Source organism: Panulirus ornatus, chromosome 43 (genome assembly GCF_036320965.1).
Source record: "Panulirus ornatus isolate Po-2019 chromosome 43, ASM3632096v1, whole genome shotgun sequence".
NCBI lineage: Eukaryota > Metazoa > Arthropoda > Malacostraca > Decapoda > Palinuridae > Panulirus > Panulirus ornatus.
The window spans coordinates 33,200,878-33,224,896 of record NC_092266.1 but is presented as its reverse complement, the minus strand read 5'-3'; the positions used below and the strand labels follow the sequence as shown (position 1 = coordinate 33,224,896).

The following is a 24,019-nucleotide window of genomic DNA, read 5'->3' as shown; positions in this document are numbered from 1 at the left end:
CAGGAGGGTGAAAGGAGGGCAAGGAATAGAGTGAATTGGAGCGATGTGGCATACCGGGGTTGACGTGATGTCAGTGGATTGAATCAAGGCATGTGAAGCGTCTGGGGTAAACCATGGAAAGCTGTGTAGGTATGTATATTTGCGTGTGTGGACGTATGTATATACATGTGTATGGGGGGGGGGGTTGGGCCATTTCTTTCGTCTGTTTCCTTGCGCTACCTCGCAAACGCGGGAGACAGCGACAAAGTATAATAAAATAATAAAATATATATATATATATATATATATATATATATATATATATATATATATATATATATATATATATATATATATATATATATATATATATGACATTCAGCGTTTGCGTAATACTGAAATATTTTTTTCGCTTTTTATTGTTCGAATTTTATCTTATTTACACACATGATACCTTAATATTTAGGAATTATATACCCCATCGATATGATTTACATTCTACGATGGATTAAAAAAAGAAATCTTGTTTTTTTTAGAGTTCTAACTAAAGCTTAGACTGGAACGCACCCTACCACGGGGTCGAAGGTAGGAACGTACCCAGATTCTGGCTGCCTATTGGTTGCTCAGCTCAGCTCAGCTGGTGTTAGTAAACATTGGTCGAGATGGCTAACCGAACGGTGAAAGATGCCCAATCTATTCATGGAACTAATCCACAGTATTTAGTAGAAAAGATTATAAGAACCAGAATATATGATTCTCGATACTGGAAGGAAGAATGTTTCGCTCTCTCAGGTAGGTCAGGAGAATTTTTAGAAGACTGGCAACTCGATTTAAAAATGCAAATATGCCAATGGTGGATGATAGAGAATAGAGTTCTTAATATATGACCAGTTTTATACAGTCCATATATATTGTGTGAGGAAATTATATACCTTGTCCCTTTTTATTTTCTTACGGCAACAGAGTGTGCTAGAGATGAGGAATCACTAAGGGAAGAATGATTTCCATGTATAAAGATAATTGTAACTTACTCCATTGCCACCTTCGTATTGGTTATTACAGATCTAAAATTGAAAATCATATGGTCAAAAGTTTTTCAGTGTGTAAACTTGAGGGAAAGTCCAGTTTAGCCCTGCATCACAAAGAGTTGAGTGATCCTGTTCTCTACCAGTGTAGTGCTTAGAGAATACAATAACAGTTGCAAAGAATGATTCCGAAAATTTTCTTTTCATGGATAACTCATCTGGAAGAGGATATACTTCTAGCTTTGGGATCTTCGTTCTACTGTATTGGGCTTGAAAATTAACAGATTTTGTTTCGTAGTGCTTGTGTGGTGTTTAGAGAATACTATAATGATCACAGAACGTGATTTAGAACTTTTTTTTCTGGAGTAATTTATCTGAAAGCAGATAGCCTTGTAGTTTAGGATTTTTTATTAATTCTTATGGGTTTTTTTCTGATAGGTAATGAAGTAAGGGTGTTAATTTTTTCCAGTAGCACTAACATGTCGTATCTTTTGATCCTGAATAATCTGATAGTAAGAAGGGATATGAAGGAGAGAGATGATGAGGTGAATGATGAATATGATAAAATATAATGAATGAAAAAACTCGGTAGTAAAATTACTTTCATCTTGGAGTGATATACAGGATAAATGCAGTTTAGTGATACCTAAGTTACCTAGTTTTGGAGGGCATATTTTTGAAGCAGTGGTCGATGCCATGCATCATATTAGTCGCTTTTTAAGAGGAAAAATAGGGATTCACGAAGGATGTAATATTTTAAGAGGAGCTGACATTTTTGCAAATGCGTACCTGTCAGATAGATTCTAACACTTTAATTTCCAGCTATTTCATTATTTTTACTGAATGCCAACAAATAACATGGAAAATCAGATGTGAAAAATTTCATATGAAATGAAAGAACATCCTGTAAGAAATGTAAGACTTGAAGAAACAAGTGATATAGACCTCAACTTACTGTTTCAGAGATATGAACCAGATGAGAGTACATCACTAACATCATGTATAATGATACATGAGTGGTAAGTGCTACACTAACTGGTGTTGGCATGCCTCGCTAGGTGACACTTAGTTCTTATATTAGCAAATACCCCACCTGCTATTGGTGCCTTATACATGAATACCCATGTTCCATGTCTCCATTGATTCCATCGGTGTATATATGTCGTTTCAATATGAAATTTATTGCCATCTATTATATGAATGTTAGTTTATCAGCATTCCTGATCTCTGTCCATCCACATGATATCTATAATTACTGGTGAGTGATTGTGGGGCACAGAAATGACAACACCAGACTGTGTAGTGCTTAATGTTATCTTAGAAATGTGTGCTTCTTTAGCATTCTTTCATGCAAGCTTCTTGCACATATTTACATAGAGTAGGTGCTCATGGTCTGAAATTTTGAAAATTTCTTTTCAGCCGAACTGCTCGTGGATAAGGCAATGGCGTTGAGAAGCATTGGTGGGGTATATGGTGGTAATATCAAACCAACACCCTTCCTTTGTCTTGCCCTGAAAATGCTCCAGATTCAGCCAGAGAAGGACATCATCATTGAATTCATCAAACAAGATGAATTTAAGTATGTTATTATATTTTTTATGTGCTTGATTATAAGTGTGTTATGAGGGCTTTAATTTTCATGACCTACCTCTTATGCAGTTACATTATCCCTTGAACCAAAGTTTGCATTTTGTTAACAATTTTACCACCAGAGTACCTCAAATAAGCAGCTTCTGGTTGGTAGGTAGTTGTAAACGATGTTATAAGATTGTAGCAGTATTTTTCTGAACACACAATGGATGGCCAGGTATGTTGGTGCCTTGGGAATATGCACCACTGTTATGCTTTGGTTACATGATCTTTGACTAGCTAAAACCAGCAACCAAATCTTTTAAAGGTAGGTTGTAAGTCAGTGTTGTAGTTGTGTGGATCTCCATTATGAAGAGCTGAAGTCTCCAAGGCTTGTTCATGTCTACATGTAAAATTTGGTCTTATATTTGTTTTCTACTTTTCAGACTATGTTTAAAGTAAATTATTAAAAGATTTTATAGCATGATAGCATATTTCACTGATGGAATATAGAACTAGTCCTCCAAGTGATTAAACACACGATACATTTGATTCCAGTATAGCATTAGAAATATATGTATATCATCATAATGAAATGAATGAAGCTACATAGATACAGATAAATGATAATATAAGAATTAAGAAAGGCATTTTACTATATATGTTCTCATGATCCCCAAACTTTATGAAGTTTTTATTAGAACTGTGTTTTTACAAGCAAACCTGATTTATTGAAATCTCCCTTTAATTTTCCAACAAACTTTGAATTCCTTCCTTTTGAAGTATACGTAACAGCATGATTGTATTTTGGAATTTGTTGGAACACATATGTTAAGTGTTTGGCTTTTGTTATTTTTGCTGATTAATTGGCATGAAGAATATCCCCTACATACTGACCTCTTCTCTTCCAGGTTCAGATTAGCATAATCCATTCTATTTGATCTTCTCTTACTTTGATTTAAACTACCTTTCATGTTTCAGAGTTTTTCACTCGTTTCAACGTTTCTCATTATATATTTAAACTTCAAATTATTGCTCTTGAATATTTAGAGATTACTTGTTCCATAAGGCAATAGTTTTCTTTTCTCTTTCTCTTGTATTTAACATTGCTCAATCTATAATATTTTCATTTCAGGTATGTTCGTGCCTTGGGAGCATTTTACCTGAGGCTAGTATATGGATCTTTAGACTGCTACAAGTACCTGGAACCTCTGCTTAATGACTATAGGAAACTTCGCCTGATGAATCGTTCTGGTCAATATGAGCTTGCTCACATGGATGAATTTATTGATGGTTTATTAAGAGAAGAACGTTGCTGTGATGTAATATTGCCAAGAGTTCAAAAAAGGTATGCACATGGTGAAATTGTAACTGTATATTCACTGCAGACATGCATTTTTATATATCTGAGTTTCCTCTTGCAGGATCATTACCATATATCTGGGATATTTGATATCCATTTGATATCCATCACCAGTATTAAGGGAAAAGTCAGCAGAGAATGATATGCAGCTGACAGAGCCTTTGTGTACCAATAATGTATACGTATTTGATATGCAGTCTGTTTATCGTTGAACTTTTGCAAGGTAGTATCGCATAAATGTACATACTGCTCCTGTTCTGAAGCCATTCAGGCAAGGGATCAGGTATATCATGCATAGGAAAACTCTCCTTCCTCCAACTACCATTCAGCATTTTATCACTACCCAAAATCATGGCATGTATGTTATCCATGAGGCAAAGCATTCATTTAATCAAATGAAGTAGGAAAACCTCTTCTCATCATCCATCTGGTCCTTAGCTAAGGGCATCTCTAAACATTTCAGTTGTTTTACCTTTACTTCACTTTTCTGTTTTGATTATTATAGTTGTCTCTCCTGTAGACAAAGCATCTCCCTTTGGTTTCTGTTTCTCCTCTAACTTTACCTTGCATGAATATAACATTCCTTTACCTCCTGATGCTCCTCTTAATTACCCTATGCCCCTTCCCTTAATCTCTTTTCAAACTGTCTGAAAAGCATTTCTCCATCTGGACACAAGCAAGGCCATGATGGCATCCATCCCCGTGTACTCAAAGAGTGTGCCTCTGAACTTTCTCCCATGCTTGTTTGTCTGTTCTGTTTCTGTTTAAAAACCAGAACTTTTCCTTCTTCATTGAAGCATGTTTGGGTACATCCCATCCCTAAGAAGGGTGACCATTCTAACTCCTGTTGCTTTGACATCTTCCATTTCCAAAGTCTTTGAATCCTTCCTCAACTCCCATGTCCTCAGACTTCTTGAATCTCACAGGCTTCTCTCTAGTCACCAGTAAGGCTTCTGTAAGGGAAGATCCTTTGGTGGTATCCTTTTCTATCTTACTATTGTCTGGTCTTCATTCCTGAAATTGCCCTTGACATATCCAAAGCTTTTGACAGTGTATGGCATCGGGATCTTATCTCAAAGCTCCCTCTTTTGGCTTCCCTCCCTCACTTTGATCCTTCACATTTAGCTTCCTTTCAGGCCATTCTGTCTCCATGGTTGTTGATAGAGCTGCCTCTCCCATTATCCATTAACAGCAGCGTCTCTCAAGGTTCTGTTCAGCCTTCCACACTTTTCCCTTTTTTTTTTCCAGCGATTTCCTTTCATTCACAGATAATTAAATGCACTCTTTTGCTGATGGCTTAATGTTGCATTCCTCCACATCCTTCATTTATGTTCCTGGTATATTTCTTTTTTTTTTTTGTTTATGCTTGTTGATCTTCATTAGCTTTCCTTTTATTCATATGCCTCATCATTGTTTTAGTGTTTCATTCAAAACTTTATATTCTTCACTCTTTGCCCTCTGTTTATCCCTACTTTGCAGTATACACAGCTTCTTCCAAATCATATTATTCTTATCAATCACTTTTATGAAATTCCTATTCCATTATGTCCCTTTCTTTCCTTAACATTTTCTAACAGTGCCAAATACCTCTGAGGTAACCACTGTTTATACGCTCTGTGAGTACTTCCACATTGTCTCAACCTCACTTTTTACTTTTGCATCAGTTATAGAAATTCTTAAGACATGCCAAATAGCCCTTAGTGGTGTTGTAGTGGTTCATTACATATAAAGATTAAATTTTGCTATGCAAGATACATTATTTGCCAAGTTTCTCATATCTATAGATGGGTTCATGAAGCGAACAATGAACTTGAAGGTCGAGTTTCTCTGTTAGACGATGATCTGGATGATTTAGAGAGTGAGAGTGATGAAGAGGAGCTTCTTCCTCCACCTCGGCCAAGGAATGACCAAGCAGAACCAACACGTACAGCACCTAGGTAAGTATTTTGTGCTCTTTTTTAGACTTCATACATTTTGTTTATAGTAAATATATAGATATGAGTGAGATGCTTAAAGTCCTCTCCTCCTGTATTATTTCTTTACAAAAGAAGGAACAGAGGAAGGAACCAAGTGAGAATATTATTGGTGAAGCAGTTATCTGTCCCTGACTCTACCTCACAGTTTTCACTGAAAAAGAACATGCATGAAAGAAAAAATATACTAAATAAGTGCATGCAGAGGGTAATTGTATTGTTGCAGTATGTTTATTGATCACTGATTGAATAAGTGATTTGTCTTTACTGGGCTACTTAGACATGATTCCCATGAAAAGAAAACTTGACTTATGGATGAGTCACATGGAGCAGTGGTTATCTTTATCCTCCCATCTTCTCTTGCCATGTCTCCAGTCCCACTTACCACAGCTGCCAGCATTGGAAAAGATTTTGATTTTTTTTATTTCTACCTCTTACATTAATTGTACTTCATCACCATATCTCATGTAATGCTCCATCCGTTAAAAAACACAAAATAGTCATGATGACATTATGCAATCCACACATGGCCCCATATTGAGTTCGGACAATTCATTCACACTGTTAGATAGTGGAAAAAGTATTATGTCCTCATGCAAACTCTTAGCAGCATTCAAGACTTTCATGTACATCTAGGATGTTGAAACTTTCCAGAGTCCTGTTATGGTCTCCTTATCATATGCTTTCTCTTAATCTGTAGATGCTGCATACAGCAGTTCATTTTTATGTAGAACTTTCTTTCCTTCCAGATAAGATTACTCAAAGTGGCTACTAGTTCAATTAGAATATATCAATAAAACTCTGATGCAAGGAAAGAGAATGGATAGTTTTTCTAGATTTACAAGGATTATGAGAAGCTAAACTACAGAATTATATTAGAAAAAGTAGCAAAAGAATGTGTATAATAGTCTTTCTAAGAAACAGAAAATTCAAGATATTAGCAAATGGAACTATTTCTAATGATGGTGTTGTATAAGGTCTACCTCAGGGAACAATACATGCTTCATTACAGTATGTAATATTGATATCAGATATAGATGTGGAAGTAAAGGAAGCTGTAGACAGATGCTTTATAGTTCACACCAGACTCAGTAGGATGATGGGATCAAAGGAAGGCAAAGAGAACATGCAAAAAAGACTTTGTAAGTGAGCAGAGAATTACCTTATAAACTTTAATTAAGATATCTTTGAACAACTAAGGTAAAGAACAATTAACAGTATAGTGGTGACTTCCTGGAAAGGCCCAATAGGGGAAAAGATAGTACTAAAGCAAATGTTAAAGATATACTTTATATAAGCATTATTAATGAGAAACTCAAATTAGAAGAGCATGATGGTAATATGGCTCCAAAACCCAGTAACAAGAGGAATGATAATGAGAACTCTCCTTACGAGAGATTGAAAGCTGATGATAAGAATGTTTTTATTTGTGGAAAGAAAAAATTATTTTTACTGTGTTTTGTGATATCCAACCAAGCAAGCTGTAATGGATAAGCTAGAGGGGATTCAGACATACTTTTCAAGTATGATCAAGGGAATGAAAACCCAGACTATACAATGAAAGATTTATAGGAAGAACTGCAACTTTATAGTTTTGAAAGAAGATATGAATATATTATATTCTATGATTAGAAGCAAATTGAAGAGCAAAAACCAATTCTGTTAAAGCTTCACATATAGGAAGAACTAGTGTGACAAAAATTACAAGTGCACTTTTAAATAATTGGAAATACTCCAAACAAATATGATTGTCCAGCAATAAAAATGGACCCTTCAGTGAAATAAGGAATGTCAATGGATTAAGCACAGATCTCCAGAAGATATTGGAAAAATGGTTTTATGACAGACATTTATCTGAAGATTACAGAATTGACAGACAAGCAAGATATGTGGTAAGTGCAGTGCACTGCCACTGCCTATTTCCACCTTCTATAATTTCCCTTAATCTTCGCCAACAAGGGTCTCAGCAAACCACTACATATGATCAAATACAATTTTACTTCTGCATTGCCAGTACTAAGAATGAATATGATTATTGATAGTTTCACCTTCATGGTATCTTCATCTTCCCAAAGCTGATTTAGTTCTCTGCCAACTTCCAGTCACATAAGCCATTTCTTACTCTCCATTATCTTCATCTACAGTCATTTCCATAAGGAATGATTGTCGTCTTTTGTCAAGCACATCCTCACTTTTCCGACAGATCTCCTTTCTTGGACATGTGTACTTCTTATGACATTGGTTTCTGTTTATCTTACAATTTTATTACTTTTCTTTTTAGTAATTTCCTTATCTTGTATGCACAATTTTTTACCTTTTCTCTGAAGATTTTTTTTTTCAGTCTGCTTCTCATTCATAAGTATTCTCTGTAAGATTCAGTTCTTCCTTTAAATTTCTCCTCTTAGCCTTTATTAATGTCGTCTTTAAATACTTTCACAACACTTGGTCTCACTTAATCTCAGGCTCATCTTTCACTTGCTTATCATAATTCCTTTTGAAATTGTTTTTCATTTTCATTGCTCAAATTTTCATCCTTAATCCTTCATATTTTTCATCCACATTCCTATTCCTAAACTAAATTGAAATTTTTACTGATTATTATTATTATCACTCCTTTGTGCGTTGGAAACAATTTTTTGCTGTATTTTGTTACAAGTGGCTGCTTGCACACAATTGATGTTTGAGTACGCATGAACCATTTGTAGAAATTTATTTGTTGAACTAACATTTGCATCTGGAACCTCACAGGTTAGCAGTGGGCAGGAATGCTCACTTTAGCTTAGATTTACTGTGTAAGCTGATATTATATGATGGAGTATTGCCCTTCTCTGAAAATCATATTTTTTTTTTCCCTGTTTAGGGATGATCGACATGGAAGAGGCCATTCTCTATCAAGGCGTTCCCCACAAAGGGATATACGGAATGACAGAGAAAGAGAAAAGAGGTAGGTTTCATTCCGGGCTTACCATATTCATAGATGTGGTTATTCTTGCCCCTGAAAATTGTGTTACTGTAGTCTTTCCATTACTTGTAAATTGTAAGTGATGAACATAGCACTGTTTGAAGCTTTCACATGCATGAGAAATTTCATGGCCATTCTGAATTTACATTTTGGAACTGATATGTTGTTAACATAATTATTTTTGTTTTACAGACATCGCAGCAGAAGTCGCTCACGGGAGAGAGATAGAGGCATGGAGCGAGAAAGGGGAATGGACAGGGAAAGAGGAATGGAACGTGATAGAGGAATGGAACGTGATAGAGGAATGGAAAGAGAGAGAGGGATGGACAGGGATAGAGGGATGGATAGGGAAAGAGGAATGGATAGGGTAATGGAGAGAGAAAGATTAATGGAAAGAGAAAGAGTCTTGGAACGAGAGAGAGGCATAGAACGGGAAAGAGGAATGGAAAGAGAGAGAATGGAAAGGGAGAGAAAGCGACATCGCAGCAGGTCAAGAGAAAGACGTCATAGATCCAGATCTCGATCTCCAGGTTAGCAATATTTTCTTTTTTTAATTTTTGTGTTCATACAGTTTTCATATTGCCTTATCTTTATTATTAGTCAGAAGTTAGTGTATTTTGATAAATTTATTGATGTAGTTTTCCCTTTTTTTCAGTTACCTTACCAGATATTGATGTAGTTTTTCTTGATCCTCATCGTAAATCTATCTCATTATAAGAATATAGATGTAAACCTTCCTTTGGAACTTTTGGTTACCAGTGTCTTTGCTTTCATTCCTACTCTTGACATTTCTTCTTACAAACTCTTTCTCTCTAGGGTTGTTTCATCTTAGAAGCTTTGAGACTCTCAAGGATTTCCAGGTGTAAAAATCTTTTAATTCCCTGCCTTCTGTTGAGATAAATGCCTCTCGCACTTCACTCAGTACTGGTTTGGTAACTTGGCATAGGTCCGCTCAGTGACCAATCAACAAACATTACTTGACAATGATGATCATCCCGTTGGCACAATTCTGCTCCTAATTCTTGGTATTTCACACATGTCAGGGGTTCTACTTCAGCCTTCTCTTTTATTGAGAGCATACTAATCGAGCAGATCTTGAATGTTCTGTAATTCCCAAGAGTTGAAGATCATTCTTACAACAGTTTTGAACTTGTAGGAATATAAGATCTGATAAATTCTACTTGTGAACAAGACATGAATTCAGAATGTACATTATCTATTGGCCTCAGATATCAAATTCTTTCAATGTTGAGCTTACTTGACCTAATATTTTCAAGAAGAACTGAGATAATTTGGCCAGAGTACCTTGACTTCTCATAAGAAATTTTATCTATATAACAGTTATATTTCCCTTCTATCTGAATACTTTGCTGAAGCATTGGTTTGGTCTTCATTGTTAGACATCAGCTAGAAAGTGTTTAATAAGTGCCAGTTCAAACCAAACCAGTTTTTACCTCTTGTTAAGTCAAAAGACAAAATGTAAAAACAAAGCTTACCCCTAGTTGGTAGCTCTTCCACTTCAGGTTCAACATGAGCCAGGTATTTTAGGCCTTTTCAGGAGTTGACATAAAAAACAATCTCATAAATGGAGCTCTGTACTGAATGCAATTGTGTAATAGATGATTGATTTGTCCTTGTATGAAGTACTACACTCACATGTGGGGCAGCTGTAAGTCTGTGCACATACCCAGTAGATTTGAATTTATAGCAGTTCAGCTTATAACCTGTCCTGGGCCATTTATAGATTTGGTCTGGATTCCCTACATCTTTTTACTGGTGCTTGTTTCCCTTCTTTTCTGATATTATCTTGTTTTCTTCATCCAGGGAAATGACTGCTTATGTTCAGCCGTAAGCTAGGCCATGCAGTATTTAGCAAGCCACTATGTCACACTCATATTGGACCTGTCTGTAATTTAAGGATGGACTGTTACAATACCTGTTTCTCTTCTTACACAGCAAAGCTTTAGATCTTTTTACTTTTTTGTGTACTTTCCAAATAACAATGACCTGCCCCATTTTTAATGTTATGCTTTCAACCACTTCAGGAACTTTGAGACTACTCTTTTCCTTTTTGTTTTGTTTTCCCTTTTTAATATCATGCAAGGCCTAGCCTTAGTGAGGACTTCTGCCATTTGATTTTCCATTTCCACATATTTCTAAATTTTTATTAATGCAAACTAAATGTTACCCCAGAATTTTATCACATTTCCTTAGATCACTGTTTTCTTTATGCAGATTGATTTTGCTTCATATTTTACACAAATGCTCATTTTGTGTGAAACTTACTTCATTTTGTTCATTGCACCCAGGTCATCATCCCCATCACCATCGAGAGCGGGGTCGTGGAGGAGAAAAGGAACGTGAACACCGTCATGGAGAGCGGGCAGAGAGAGATCATGGCAAGGAACGAAACAGAGAGCGAGAGAGGGAGCGTGACCGTGGTGAACGCAAAGAAAAACATCACCGTAGTGGACGCAATAAACGGGAAGAAATGATGGGCATGAGTAGAGAAGATATGGAGATTGCAGAGGCTAATGCACTTAGGGCTCGATTAGGCATGCCACCCCTTCGTTAAAAAGATGTCAAATTTATGAACCATGACACATGCATGAACCTGCCCTGTGTTAGAATGGCATGGGTTTGAATCCTGGTGGGGCAGTGTGCCTGCATTCCCCCCAGCAGTTCATCCTTCCCTTGATATTAGTAAACAAATTGGGTGCCTGGCTTAAAGTAGGGTGTATATTTAGTGTTAATGAGAAGGCCATGATTAGGGTATTCATTTGTCCATGCTGTCCCAGCTATTGTAATAGGAAATACTATTGACCCTCTACTTTTTAGGTAAAGTTTATGTTAATGATGTAGTACTTGTGAAAATTGAGAAATTTTGTTGATTTGAAGCAGACACATGTTTATTGTATATATTGCCATCTCTTTTGTTTTAGTTTTGGAGTTTTTTCTCTTTTTGTAACTTTTGGTATCTTACATTACCTAAAGGTTTATTCAGAGATACTCAGATAATGGTAATTTATTGAAAAACAGTATTAGAGTGTAAGGTAAATATTCTATTGGAGTATTTCAGAGAATATATGTTGAAAAAGAAACTGTCACTCAAAGTTCTGTGCACAGCCAACCCCTGTATAAAAACAGGGTTACAATCCTGCAAAACCTTTTGTTTTACAAAATGTTGTTATGTCAGCATTTGTAACTCATTATTTGGATTTTGTTCCCATGCACTAATTTATCCTATCTATCTCATAAGTAGGGAACATAATTGCAACATATTTGCTGAATACTACTTACCACAGACATAAAATTAGTATTTTTTCTTTTTTTGTTATACCTAATCGCCGTCTCCCGTGTTAGTGAGGTAGCGCAAGGAAACAGAGAAGGAATGGCCAAACCCACCCACATACACATGTATATACATAAACTCCCACACACACACATATACATACATATACATATCAATGTATAAATACATATGCAGTAGTAATTTAGATAATGTGATGACAAGTTACTAGAAAATGTAGGGATGGGAGCTTGATGTTGTTGTGAAGTAGGATTGGGTAGAGTGAGGGTCGGTGGTATACATTTCAATGTACGCATACATATGCAATTAGTAATTTAGATATGTGATGACAAGTTACTAGAAAATGTGGGGATGGAAGCTTGACATTATTGTGAAGTAGGATTGGGTAGAATGAGGGTCAGTGGGAGGGAGAAAGAGGGGAAGTAAGGTTCTCTATCATCATCCCTTGCATCATCATATTCAGCAACTTTTTCAACTGGAGGTGGAGTAGGAGAATTTTGCCAAGGCTTTTTGAAACATATCCAGTTTTTGCTTCTAATTGTTTTCTTTATAAAGCTCACTGTAGCTGTATATAACATATGTAAGCACAATAAGAAGCTAATCAAATTATGCTATAAAAGATGTCAGAGATATCAGGGAAGTGGATGAATGCAACAAAGCAAGCAATGAAATTGCAAATAATGGGGACATGCAAAAGTTCAAAAAGTTGCATGAGAACATAGTTCAAGAGACAGAGTCCCACGGATGTAGAACTCCCTCCCATACCATATTAATAGGTAAAAAGAAGCAACTTTGCAGACAAAGAGACAGACCAACAATAATCAGATAGACAGATGAACAAAGAAACAGTCACTGCTTATTGGGAATATATCACATAAATTCACAATAACTTTGACGAATGTAATTGATTATTTTTTTAATGTTGAAGGCTCAGTCATGGACTAAAGTTCACATCAAGGCCAGGCCTTAACTGAAATATAGAGAGAATTATGAAATGGAAAAAGAAAAGGGAAAGTATTTACAAATTTTTGAGAAATTGAAAAACTTTTCTTTTAATGAAATCAAAAGTTGAATAATTAATACCTTGCAAAAGTAGAAAAGAAAGTGTTGTATTCAATGAAATTAGATTCACCTAGAATGATGCAATACATGGGACTCAGCCTAGGAAGCAATACCTGGGACCCAGCCTAGTTAGCAAGCAAAACCTGGGACAGCATAGTACAGATGACCCCCAACTTACAATTTTTTGACTTTACAATGATGAGATATTCAACACTTTATTATAAAATAGGCTTTGTGTTTGATTTTGTTGTACCGTAGGCTAATGTAAGTGTTCTGAGAATGTTTAAGTTGGGCTAAGGTATAATGTTTGGTAAATTAGATGTACAGTATAAATGTATTTTTGACGTATTTTCAACTTATGCATTGTAAGTCAAGGAGCATCTTTGCTGTGGTAACCACATTCTGCTTTCTCCTCTTTAAGCACTGATATGATGATAATAATATTTACTTAGAGTAATGATTAAATAGATTGTAAGTAAACTATTTGTCCTCATTTTAATTAATATACTTTAAGATGGAAAAGATTTGTTGATTCGTAGAGTATATAACTGAACAAAATGAAGGAAATCTTTTTTTTTTTTTTTTCTTTTTATACTTTGTCGCTGTCTCCCGTGTTTGCGAGGTAGCGCAAGGAAACAGACAAAAGAAATGGCCCAACCCCCCCCCCATACACATGTATATACATACGTCCACACATGCAAATATACATACCTACACAGCTTTCCATGGTTTACCCCAGACGCTTCACATGCCTTGATTCCATCCACTGACAGCACGTCAACCCCGGTATACCACATCGCTCCAATTCACTCTATTCCTTGCCCTCCTTTCACCCTCCTGCATGTTCAGGCCCCGATCACACAAAATCTTTTTCACTCCATCTTTCCACCTCCAATTTGGTCTCCCTCTTCTCCTTGCTCCCTCCACCTCCGACACATATATCCTCTTGGTCAATCTTTCCTCACTCATCCTCTCCATGTGCCCAAACCACTTCAAAACACCCTCTTCTGCTCTCTCAACCACGCTCTTTTTATTTCCACACATCTCTCTTACCCTTACGTTACTCACTCGATCAAACCACCTCACACCACACATTGTCCTCAAACATCTCATTTCCAGCACATCCATCCTCCTGCGCACAACTCTATCCATAGCCCACGCCTCGCAACCATACAACATTGTTGGAACCACTATTCCTTCAAACATACCCATTTTTGCTTTCCGAGATAATGTTCTCGACTTCCACACATTCTTCAAGGCCCCCAGAATTTTTGCCCCCTCCCCCACCCTATGATCCACTTCCGCTTCCATGGTTCCATCCGCTGCCAGATCCACTCCCAGATATCTAAAACACTTCACTTCCTCCAGTTTTTCTCCATTCAAACTCACCTCCCAATTGACTTGACCCTCAACCCTACTGTACCTAATAACCTTGCTCTTATTCACATTTACTCTTAACTTTCTTCTTCCACACACTTTACCAAACTCAGTCACCAGCTTCTGCAGTTTCTCACATGAATCAGCCACCAGCGCTGTATCATCAGCGAACAACAACTGACTCACTTCCCAAGCTCTCTCATCCCCAACAGACTTCATACTTGCCCCTCTTTCCAAAACTCTTGCATTTACCTCCCTAACAACCCCATCCATAAACAAATTAAACAACCATGGAGACATCACACACCCCTGCCGCAAACCTACATTCACTGAGAACCAATCACTTTCCTCTCTTCCTACACGTACACATGCCTTACATCCTCGATAAAAACTTTTCACTGCTTCTAACGACTTTCCTCCCACACCATATATTCTTAATACCTTCCACAGAGCATCTCTATCAACTCTATCATATGCCTTCTCCAGATCCATAAATGCTACATACAAATCCATTTGCTTTTCTAAGTATTTCTCACATACATTCTTCAAAGCAAACACCTGATCCACACATCCTCTACCACTTCTGAAACCACACTGCTCTTCCCCAATCTGATGCTCTGTACATGCCTTCACCCTCTCAATCAATACCCTCCCATATAATTTACCAGGAATACTCAACAGACTTATACCTCTATAATTTGAGCACTCACTCTTATCCCCTTTGCCTTTGTACAATGGCACTATGCACGCATTCCGCCAATCCTCAGGCACCTCACCATGAGTCATACATACATTAAATAACCTTACCAACCAGTCAACAATACAGTCACCCCCTTTTTTAATAAATTCCACTGCAATACCATCCAAACCTGCTGCCTTGCCGGCTTTCATCTTCCGCAAAGCTTTTACTACCTCTTCTCTGTTTACCAAATCATTTTCCCTAACCCTCTCACTTTGCACACCACCTCGACCAAAACACCCTATATCTGCCACTCTATCATCAAACACATTCAACAAACCTTCAAAATACTCACTCCATCTCCTTCTCACATCACCACTACTTGTTATCACCTCCCCATTTGCGCCCTTCACTGAAGTTCCCATTTGCTCCCTTGTCTTACGCACTTTATTTACCTCCTTCCAGGACATCTTTTTATTCTCCCTAAAATTTAATGATACTCTCTCACCCCAACTCTCATTTGCCCTTTTTTTCACCTCTTGCACCTTTCTCTTGACCTCCTGTCTCTTTCTTTTATACATCTCCCACTCAATTGCATTTTTTCCCTGCAAAAATCGTCCAAATGCCTCTCTCTTCTCTTTCACTAATACTCTTACTTCTTCATCCCACCACTCACTACCCTTTCTAATCAACCCACCTCCCACTCTTCTCATGCCACAAGCATCTTTTGCGCAATCCAACACTAATTCCCTAAATACATCCCATTCCTCCCCCACTCCCCTTGCTTCCATTGTTCTCACCTTTTTCCCTTCTGTACCCAGTCTCTCCTGGTACTTCCTCACACAGGTCTCCTTCTCAAGCTCACTTACTCTCACCACCCTCTTCACCCCAACATTCACTCTTCTTTTCTGAAAACCCATACTAATCTTCACCTTAGCCTACACAAGATAATGATCAGACATCCCTCCAGTTGCACCTCTCAGCACATTAACATCCAAAAGTCTCTCTTTCGCACGCCTGTCAATTAACACGTAATCCAATAACGCTCTCTGGCCATCTCTCCTACTTACATAAGTTTTTTTTTTTTTTTTTTTTTTTTTTTTTTTTTTTATACTTTGTCGCTGTCTCCCGCGTTTGCGAGGTAGCGCAAGGAAACAGACGAAAGAAATGGCCCAACCCCCCCCCCATACACATGTATATACATACGTCCACACACGCAAATATACATACCTACACAGCCTTCCATGGTTTTCCCCAGACGCTTCACATGCCCTGATTCAATCCACTGCCAGCACGTTAACCCCGGTATACCACATCGCTCCAATTCACTCTATTCCTTGCCCTCCTTTCACCCTCCTGCATGTTCAGGCCCCGATCACACAAAATCTTTTTCACTCCATCTTTCCACCTCCAATTTGGTCTCCCTCTTCTCCTCGTTCCCTCCACCTCCGACACATATATCCTCTTGGTCAATCTTTCCTCACTCATTCTCTCCATGTGCCCAAACCACTTCAAAACACCCTCCTCTGCTCTCTCAACCACGCTCTTTTTATTTCCACACATTTCTCTTACCCTTACGTTACTCACTCGATCAAACCACCTCACACCACACATTGTCCTCAAACATCTCATTTCCAGCACATCCATCCTCCTGCGCACAACTCTATCCATAGCCCACGCCTCGCAACCATACAACATTGTTGGAACCACTATTCCTTCAAACATACCCATTTTTGCTTTCCGAGATAATGTTCTCGACTTCCACACATTCTTCAAGGCCCCCAGAATTTTCGCCCCCTCCCCCACCCTATGATCCACTTCCGCTTCCATGGTTCCATCCGCTGCCAGATCCACTCCCAGATATCTAAAACACTTCACTTCCTCCAGTTTTTCTCCATTCAAACTCACCTCCCAATTGACTTGACCCTCAACCCTACTGTACCTAATAACCTTGCTCTTATTCACATTTACTCTTAACTTTCTTCTTCCACACACTTTACCAAACTCAGTCACCAGCTTCTGCAGTTTCTCACATGAATCAGCCACCAGCGCTGTATCATCAGCGAACAACAACTGACTCACTTCCCAAGCTCTCTCATCCCCAACAGACTTCATACTTGCCCCTCTTTCCAAAACTTATGTATATACTTATGTATATCTCGCTTTTTAAACCAGGTATTCCCAATCATCAGTCCTTTTTCAGCACATAAATCTACAAGCTCTTCACCATTTCCATTTACAACACTGAACACCCCATGTATACCAATTATTCCCTCAACTGCCACATTACTCACCTTTGCATTCAAATCACCCATCACTATAACCCGGTCTCGTGCATCAAAACCACTAACACACTCATTCAGCTGCTCCCAAAACACTTGCCTCTCTTGATCTTTCTTCTCATGCCCAGGTGCATATGCACCAATAATCACCCACCTCTCTCCATCAACTTTCAGTTTTACCCATATTAATCGAGAATTTACTTTCTTACACTCTATCACATACTCCCACAGCTCCTTAAAACTTTGAATGGAAATGGTAAGCATGTAACTCTCACTGGTCTTACAAATAAGCAAAAGTGCAAGTAAGGAATAGGTGATGAACTTAGAAAAAAATAGTGTTGTATTTGCTGAAATACTTCTCCCAGCAAGAAGTATAACCCAGGGTAAGCCTTTATGTACACCTCAAAAACGAATTTGTTATATATAATTCATTACTACTATCACTTTGTACTGATAATAGTGAGATACACAGATTGTAGAGTATTGCATATACGCCACGGGATGGTTTCAAACCCTGGGCAGGGCGTTCGTCTAACTCAGCCACACAGAGGTTGAAAGACACACACACTAGACTTCTTGTGTTTTACATGTGTTCAAGAGATATCAAATGAAAATGTACCTTAACTCTGAAAGGTCATTTGTTCAAATGTTGTTTCATGATATTTCTTTATACAGGCGTTGGCTGTATACCATATATTATACTCCAGAGTTGAATTCTTTTGAAAACAGTTAATTTTTGGTGCATGTGTGAATATGGCATAGGGAAATGATTTCCCAGTTTCGTAACATGATTGTAAATTCTTATGTTTGAGCTTTTCCCATTGTCAGAATATTCAAAAGTAAATCTCTAAAACAGTACAAGCTTATATGTATGCAATATAGATTTTTAAATTGTATTAATAAAAATATTTTGAGTATCATCATCAGAAAAGTTTAAAGTGTACTTTCTATTAAACTATATTCAAGAAACCATAATACTAATAATGGTAAAAGTGGGACAGAAACATGGACTGATAGATACACGAGAACAGTTTTTCATGTAATTATCTATCTATATCTCTGATGCCCATTCCCTTTAGGAACTCCATCAAGGGGTGGGCACAGCAAAAGTCTTCATAGGTGAACTCCGGTGCCGCTTCTTAGCCTTTTAGTGCCTCATCCTTTACAGACCATTGGCAGAGGGCAATTCTAGTGCAGCGTTTCCAGTGACTCCTACCTAATATTCCTACTGACTGCTACTACCTGATGCTCCAACCTACTACTACTGCTACCTAATTTTTTTCCATCTTTCACACTTCATCACCGTTTCCTGCAGAAGCAAGGTAGAAGACATCTGTAAATCTTGCAGACCAAAAAAATGCATGGAAACATACAATGTACATCATTAACAGAAAAAGGAGGAAGTCTTGTTGGTAGTGTCTTCCATGTTAGTGTTTTGATATGTAGATGATGCCTTCTGAAGTACCTTCTGATTCTACACGAAGAATCAAGGAAAAGTAGGTACCATCTATGGTATGTTCCTTGTACCTTCTGTTGTTTTATTTTATATTCATTATACTTTGTTGTTTTCTCCCGCGTTAGCGAGGTAGGGCAAGGAAACAGATGAAAGAATGGGCCAACTTTTCACTGCTTCTAACAACTTGCCTCCCACACCATATATTCTTAATACCTTCCACAGAGCATCTCTATCAACTCTATCATATGCCTTCTCCAGATCCATAAATGCTACATACAAATCCATTTGCTTTTCTAAGTATTTCTCACATACATTCTTCAAAGCAAACACCTGATCCACACATCCTCTACCACTTCTGAAACCACACTGCTCTTCCTCAATCTGATGCTCTGTACATGCCTTCACCCTCTCAATCAATACCCTCCCATATAATTTACCAGGAATACCCAACAGACTTATACCTCTGTAATTTGAGCACTCACTCTTATCCCCTTTGCCTTTGTACAATGGCACTATGCACACATTCCGCCAATCCTCAGGCACCTCACCATGAGTCATACATACATTAAATAACCTTACCAACCAGTCAACAATACAGTCACCCCCTTTTTTGATAAATTCCACTGCAATACCATCCAAACCTTCTGCCTTGCCGGCTTTCATCTTCCGCAAAGCTTTTACTACCTCTTCTCTGTTTACCAAATCATTTTCCCTAACCCTCTCACTTTGCACACCACCTCGAAAAACACCCTATATCTGCCACTCTAACATCAAACACATTCAACAAACCTTCAAAATACTCACTCCATCTCCTTCTCACATCACCACTACTTGTTATCACCTCCCCATTTGCGCCCTTCACTGAAGTTCCCATTTGCTCCCTTGTCTTACGCACTTTATTTACCTCCTTCCAGAACATCTTTTTATTCTTCCTAAAATTTAATGATACTCTCTCACCCCAACTCTCATTTGCCCTCTTTTTCACCTCTTGCACCTTTCTCTTGACCTCCTGTCTCTTTCTTTTATACATCTCCCACTCAATTGTATTTTTTCCCTGCAAAAATCGTCCAAATGCCTCTCTCTTCTCTTTCACTAATAATCTTACTTCTTCATCCCACCACTCACTACCCTTTCTAATCAACCCACCTCCCACGCTTCTCATGCCACAAGCATCTTTTGCGCAATCCATCACTGATTCCCTAAATACATCCCATTCCTCCCCCACTCCCCTTACTTCCATTGTTCTCACCTTTTTCCATTCTGTACTCAGTCTCTCCTGGTACTTCCTCTCACAAGTCTCCTTCCCAAGCTCACTTACTCTCACCACCCTCTTCACCCCAACATTCACTCTTCTTTTCTGAAAACCCATACAAATCTTCACCTTACCCTCCACAAGATAATGATCAGACATACCTCCAGTTGCACCTCTCAGCACATTAACATCCAACAGTCTCTCTTTCGCACGCCTGTCAATTAACATGTAATCCAATAACGCTCTCTGGCCATCTCTCCTACTTACATACGTATACTTATGTATCTCTCGCTTTTTAAACCAGGTATTCCCAATCACCAGTCCTTTTTCAGCACATAAATCTACGAGCTCTTCACCATTTCCATTTACAACACTGAACACCCCATGTATACCAATTATTCCCTCAACTGCCACATTACTCACCTTTGCATTCAAATCACCCATCACTATAACCTGGTCTCGTGCATCAAAACCACTAACACACTCATTCAGCTGCTCCCAAAACACTTGCCTCTCATGATCTTTCTTCTCATGCCCAGGTGCATATGCACCAATAATCACCCATCTCTCTCCATCAACTTTCAGTTTTACCCATATTAATCGAGAATTTACTTTCTTACATTCTATCACATACTCCCACAACTCCTGTTTCAGGAGTACTGCTACTCCTTCCCTTGCTCTTGTCCTCTCACTAACCCCTGACTTTACTCCCAAGATATTCCCAAACCACTTTTCCCCTTTACCCTTGAGCTTCGTTTCACTCAGAGCCAATCCAGGTTCCTTTCCTCAAACATACTACTTATCTCTCCTTTTTTCACATCTTGGTTACATCCACACACATTTAGACATATATATATATATATATATATATATATATATATATCATCTGTTTCCAATTTTAGAAAGTTAAAAAAAAATACAAGGAGGGGAGGATTTCTGGCAAATGGGACCTTCAGTGAAGGGCGCAAATGGGGAGGTGATAACAAGTAGTGATGATGTGAGAAGGAGATGGAGTGAGTATTTTGAAGGTTTGTTGAATGTGTTTGACGATAGAGTGGCAGATATAGGGTGTTTTGGTCGAGGTGGTGTGCAAAGTGAGAGGGTTAGGGAAAATGATTTGGTGAACAGAGAGGTAGTAAAAGCTTTGCGGAAGATGAAAGCCGGCAAGGCAGCAGGTTTGGATGGTATTGCAGTGGAATTTATTAAAAAAGGGGGTGACTGTATTATTAACTGGTTGGTAAGGTTATTTAATGTATGTATGACTCATGGTGAGGTGCCTGAGGCTTGGCGGAATGCGTGCATAGTGCCATTGTACAAAGGCAAAGGGGATAAGAGTGAGTGCTCAAATTTCAGAAGTAAAAGTTTGTTGAGTATTCCTGGTAAATTATATGGGAGGGTATTGATTGAGAGGGTGAAGGCATGTACAAAGCATCAGATTGGGGAAGAGCAGTGTGGTTTCACAAGTGGTAGAGGATGTGTGGATCAGGTGTTTGCTTTGAAGAATGTATGTGAGAAATACTTAGAAAAGCAAATGCATTTATGGATCTGGAGAAGGCATATGATAGAGTTGATAGAGATGCTCTGTGGAAGGTATTAAGAATATATGGTGTGGGAGGCAAGTTGTTAGAAGCAGTGAAAAGTTTTTATCGAGGATGTAAGGCATGTGTACATGTAGGAAGAGAGGAAAGTGATTGGTTCTCAGTGAATGTAGGTTTGCGGCAGGGGTGTGTGATGTCTCCATGGTTGTTTAATTTGTTTATGGATGGGGTTGTTAGGGAGGTGAATGCAAGAGTTTTGGAAAGAGGGGCAAGTATGAACTCTGTTGGGGATGAGAGAGCTTGGGAAGTGAGTCAGTTGTTGTTCGCTGATGATACAGTGCTGGTGGCTGATTCATGTGAGAAACTGCAGAAGCTGATGACTGAGTTTGGTAAAGTGTGTGAAAGAAGAAAGTTAAGAGTAAATGTGAATAAGAGCAAGGTTATTAGGTACAGTAGGGTTGAGGGTCAAGTCAATTGGGAGGTAAGTTTGAATGGAGAAAAACTGGAGGAAGTAAAGTGTTTTAGATATCTGGGAGTGGATCTGGCAGCGGATGGAACCATGGAAGTGGAAGTGGATCATAGGGTGGGGGAGGGGGCGAAAATCTTGGGAGCCTTGAAGAATGTGTGGAAGTCAAGAACATTATCTCGGAAAGCAAAAATGGGTGTGTTTGAAGGAATAGTGGTTCCAACAATTTTGTATGGTTGCAAGGCGAGGGCTATGGATAGAGTTGTGCGCAGGAGGGTGGATGTGCTGGAAATGAGATGTTTGAGGACAATGTGTGGTGTGAGGTGGTTTGATCGAGTAAGTAACGTAAGGGTAAGAGAGATGTGTGGAAATAAATAGAGCGTGGTTGAGAGAGCAGAAGAGGGTGTTTTGAAATGGTTTGGGCAAATGGAGAGAATGAGTGAGGAAAGATTGACCAAGAGGATATATGTGTCGGAGGTGGAGGGAACGAGGAGAAGTGGGAGACCAAATTGGAGGTGGAAAGATGGAGTGAAAAAGATTTTGTGTGATCGGGGCCTGAACATGCAGGAGGGTGAAAGGAGGGCAAGGAATAGAGTGAATTGGATCGACGTGGTATACCGGGGTTGACGTGCTGTCAGTGGATTGAATCAGGGCATGTGAAGCGTCTGGGGTAAATCATGGAAAGCTGTGTAGGTATGTATATTTGCGTGTGTGGACATGTATGTATATACATGTGTATGGGGGTGGGTTGGGCCATTTCTTTCGTCTGTTTCCTTGCGCTACCTCGCAAACACGGGAGACAGCGACAAAGCAAACAAAAAAAAATATATATATTTCTTTCTTTTCTTTTCTTTCAAAACTATTCGCCATTTCCCACATTAGTGAGGTAGAGTTTAGAACAGAGGACTGGGCCTTTGAGGGAATATCCTCACTTGGCCCCCTTCTCTGTTCCTTCTTTTGAAAAAAAAAAAAAAAGGTATAAAGGTATAGTATTCCTAACAGTATCTTATGTGAGTCTTGGGCCATAAGTGCAAATGAAAGGAACACGGTGGAAATGTAACTAATTTTTTCTGTGTACATCTGTGAAATTATAATGTACTCAGTGCACAGATTAATATTAGTACAACACTGTATGGTAAATGAAATATATGCCAACTCTACTTGGATTACAGTGGGAGGAAGTTGCCTATTTTACGGATGATCTATAATCTACAAGTTACTAGTTGGTACGCAGCTACCAACTGGGGAGGTATATTACCAGTACTACCCACATGGGTATCAGGAAGGTTTGCGACAGTTACATAGCCAGCACTTCATTGGTTGTCAAGTTGCACCCAGTTAGTTGTCTTTTCTTTCTGCCTCACCCATATGTAGATTGTTGGAACATTCTATTGACAAACATACAATTTCTGTCACACAACACTTACCTCACAAAACTCATTCTTCACAACTAGATTTTCCTGCGGTAAGTGCTGTTCTAGCCCTTCCTTTTGGCAAAATGGTAGGAGCAATAGAGAGTAGTAGAAAGTAAACACATTAGACAGGAGCATTAGGTAAAAGTAGCAGGTAGGAACATTTAGGTGTGAGCATCAGGTAGTAGTTGGCAGGAACATTTAAGTGTGAGCATTAAGTAAAAATAGTAGGTTGGAACATTAGGTAAAAGTAGTCAGTAATAACATTAGGTAGGAGCCAATGGAGAAACTGCACTACAGTTGCCATCTGCCAT

At 38.4% G+C, this 24,019-nt stretch overlaps 1 protein-coding gene across 1 annotated transcript; it reads left to right on the top strand.

The window, feature by feature from the left end:
* Positions 1 to 601: 601 nt before the first annotated feature.
* Prp38 (pre-mRNA processing factor 38) lies at positions 602 to 18,514 on the top strand. Its single transcript, XM_071687555.1, has 7 exons — positions 602 to 771; positions 2,424 to 2,583; positions 3,709 to 3,921; positions 5,721 to 5,873; positions 8,770 to 8,853; positions 9,064 to 9,401; positions 11,181 to 18,514. The coding sequence occupies exons 1-7, from the start codon at positions 642 to 644 to the stop codon at positions 11,444 to 11,446; spliced, it is 1,344 nt and encodes a 447-aa protein (XP_071543656.1). The 5' UTR covers positions 602 to 641; the 3' UTR covers positions 11,447 to 18,514.
* Positions 18,515 to 24,019: the final 5,505 nt, after the last annotated feature.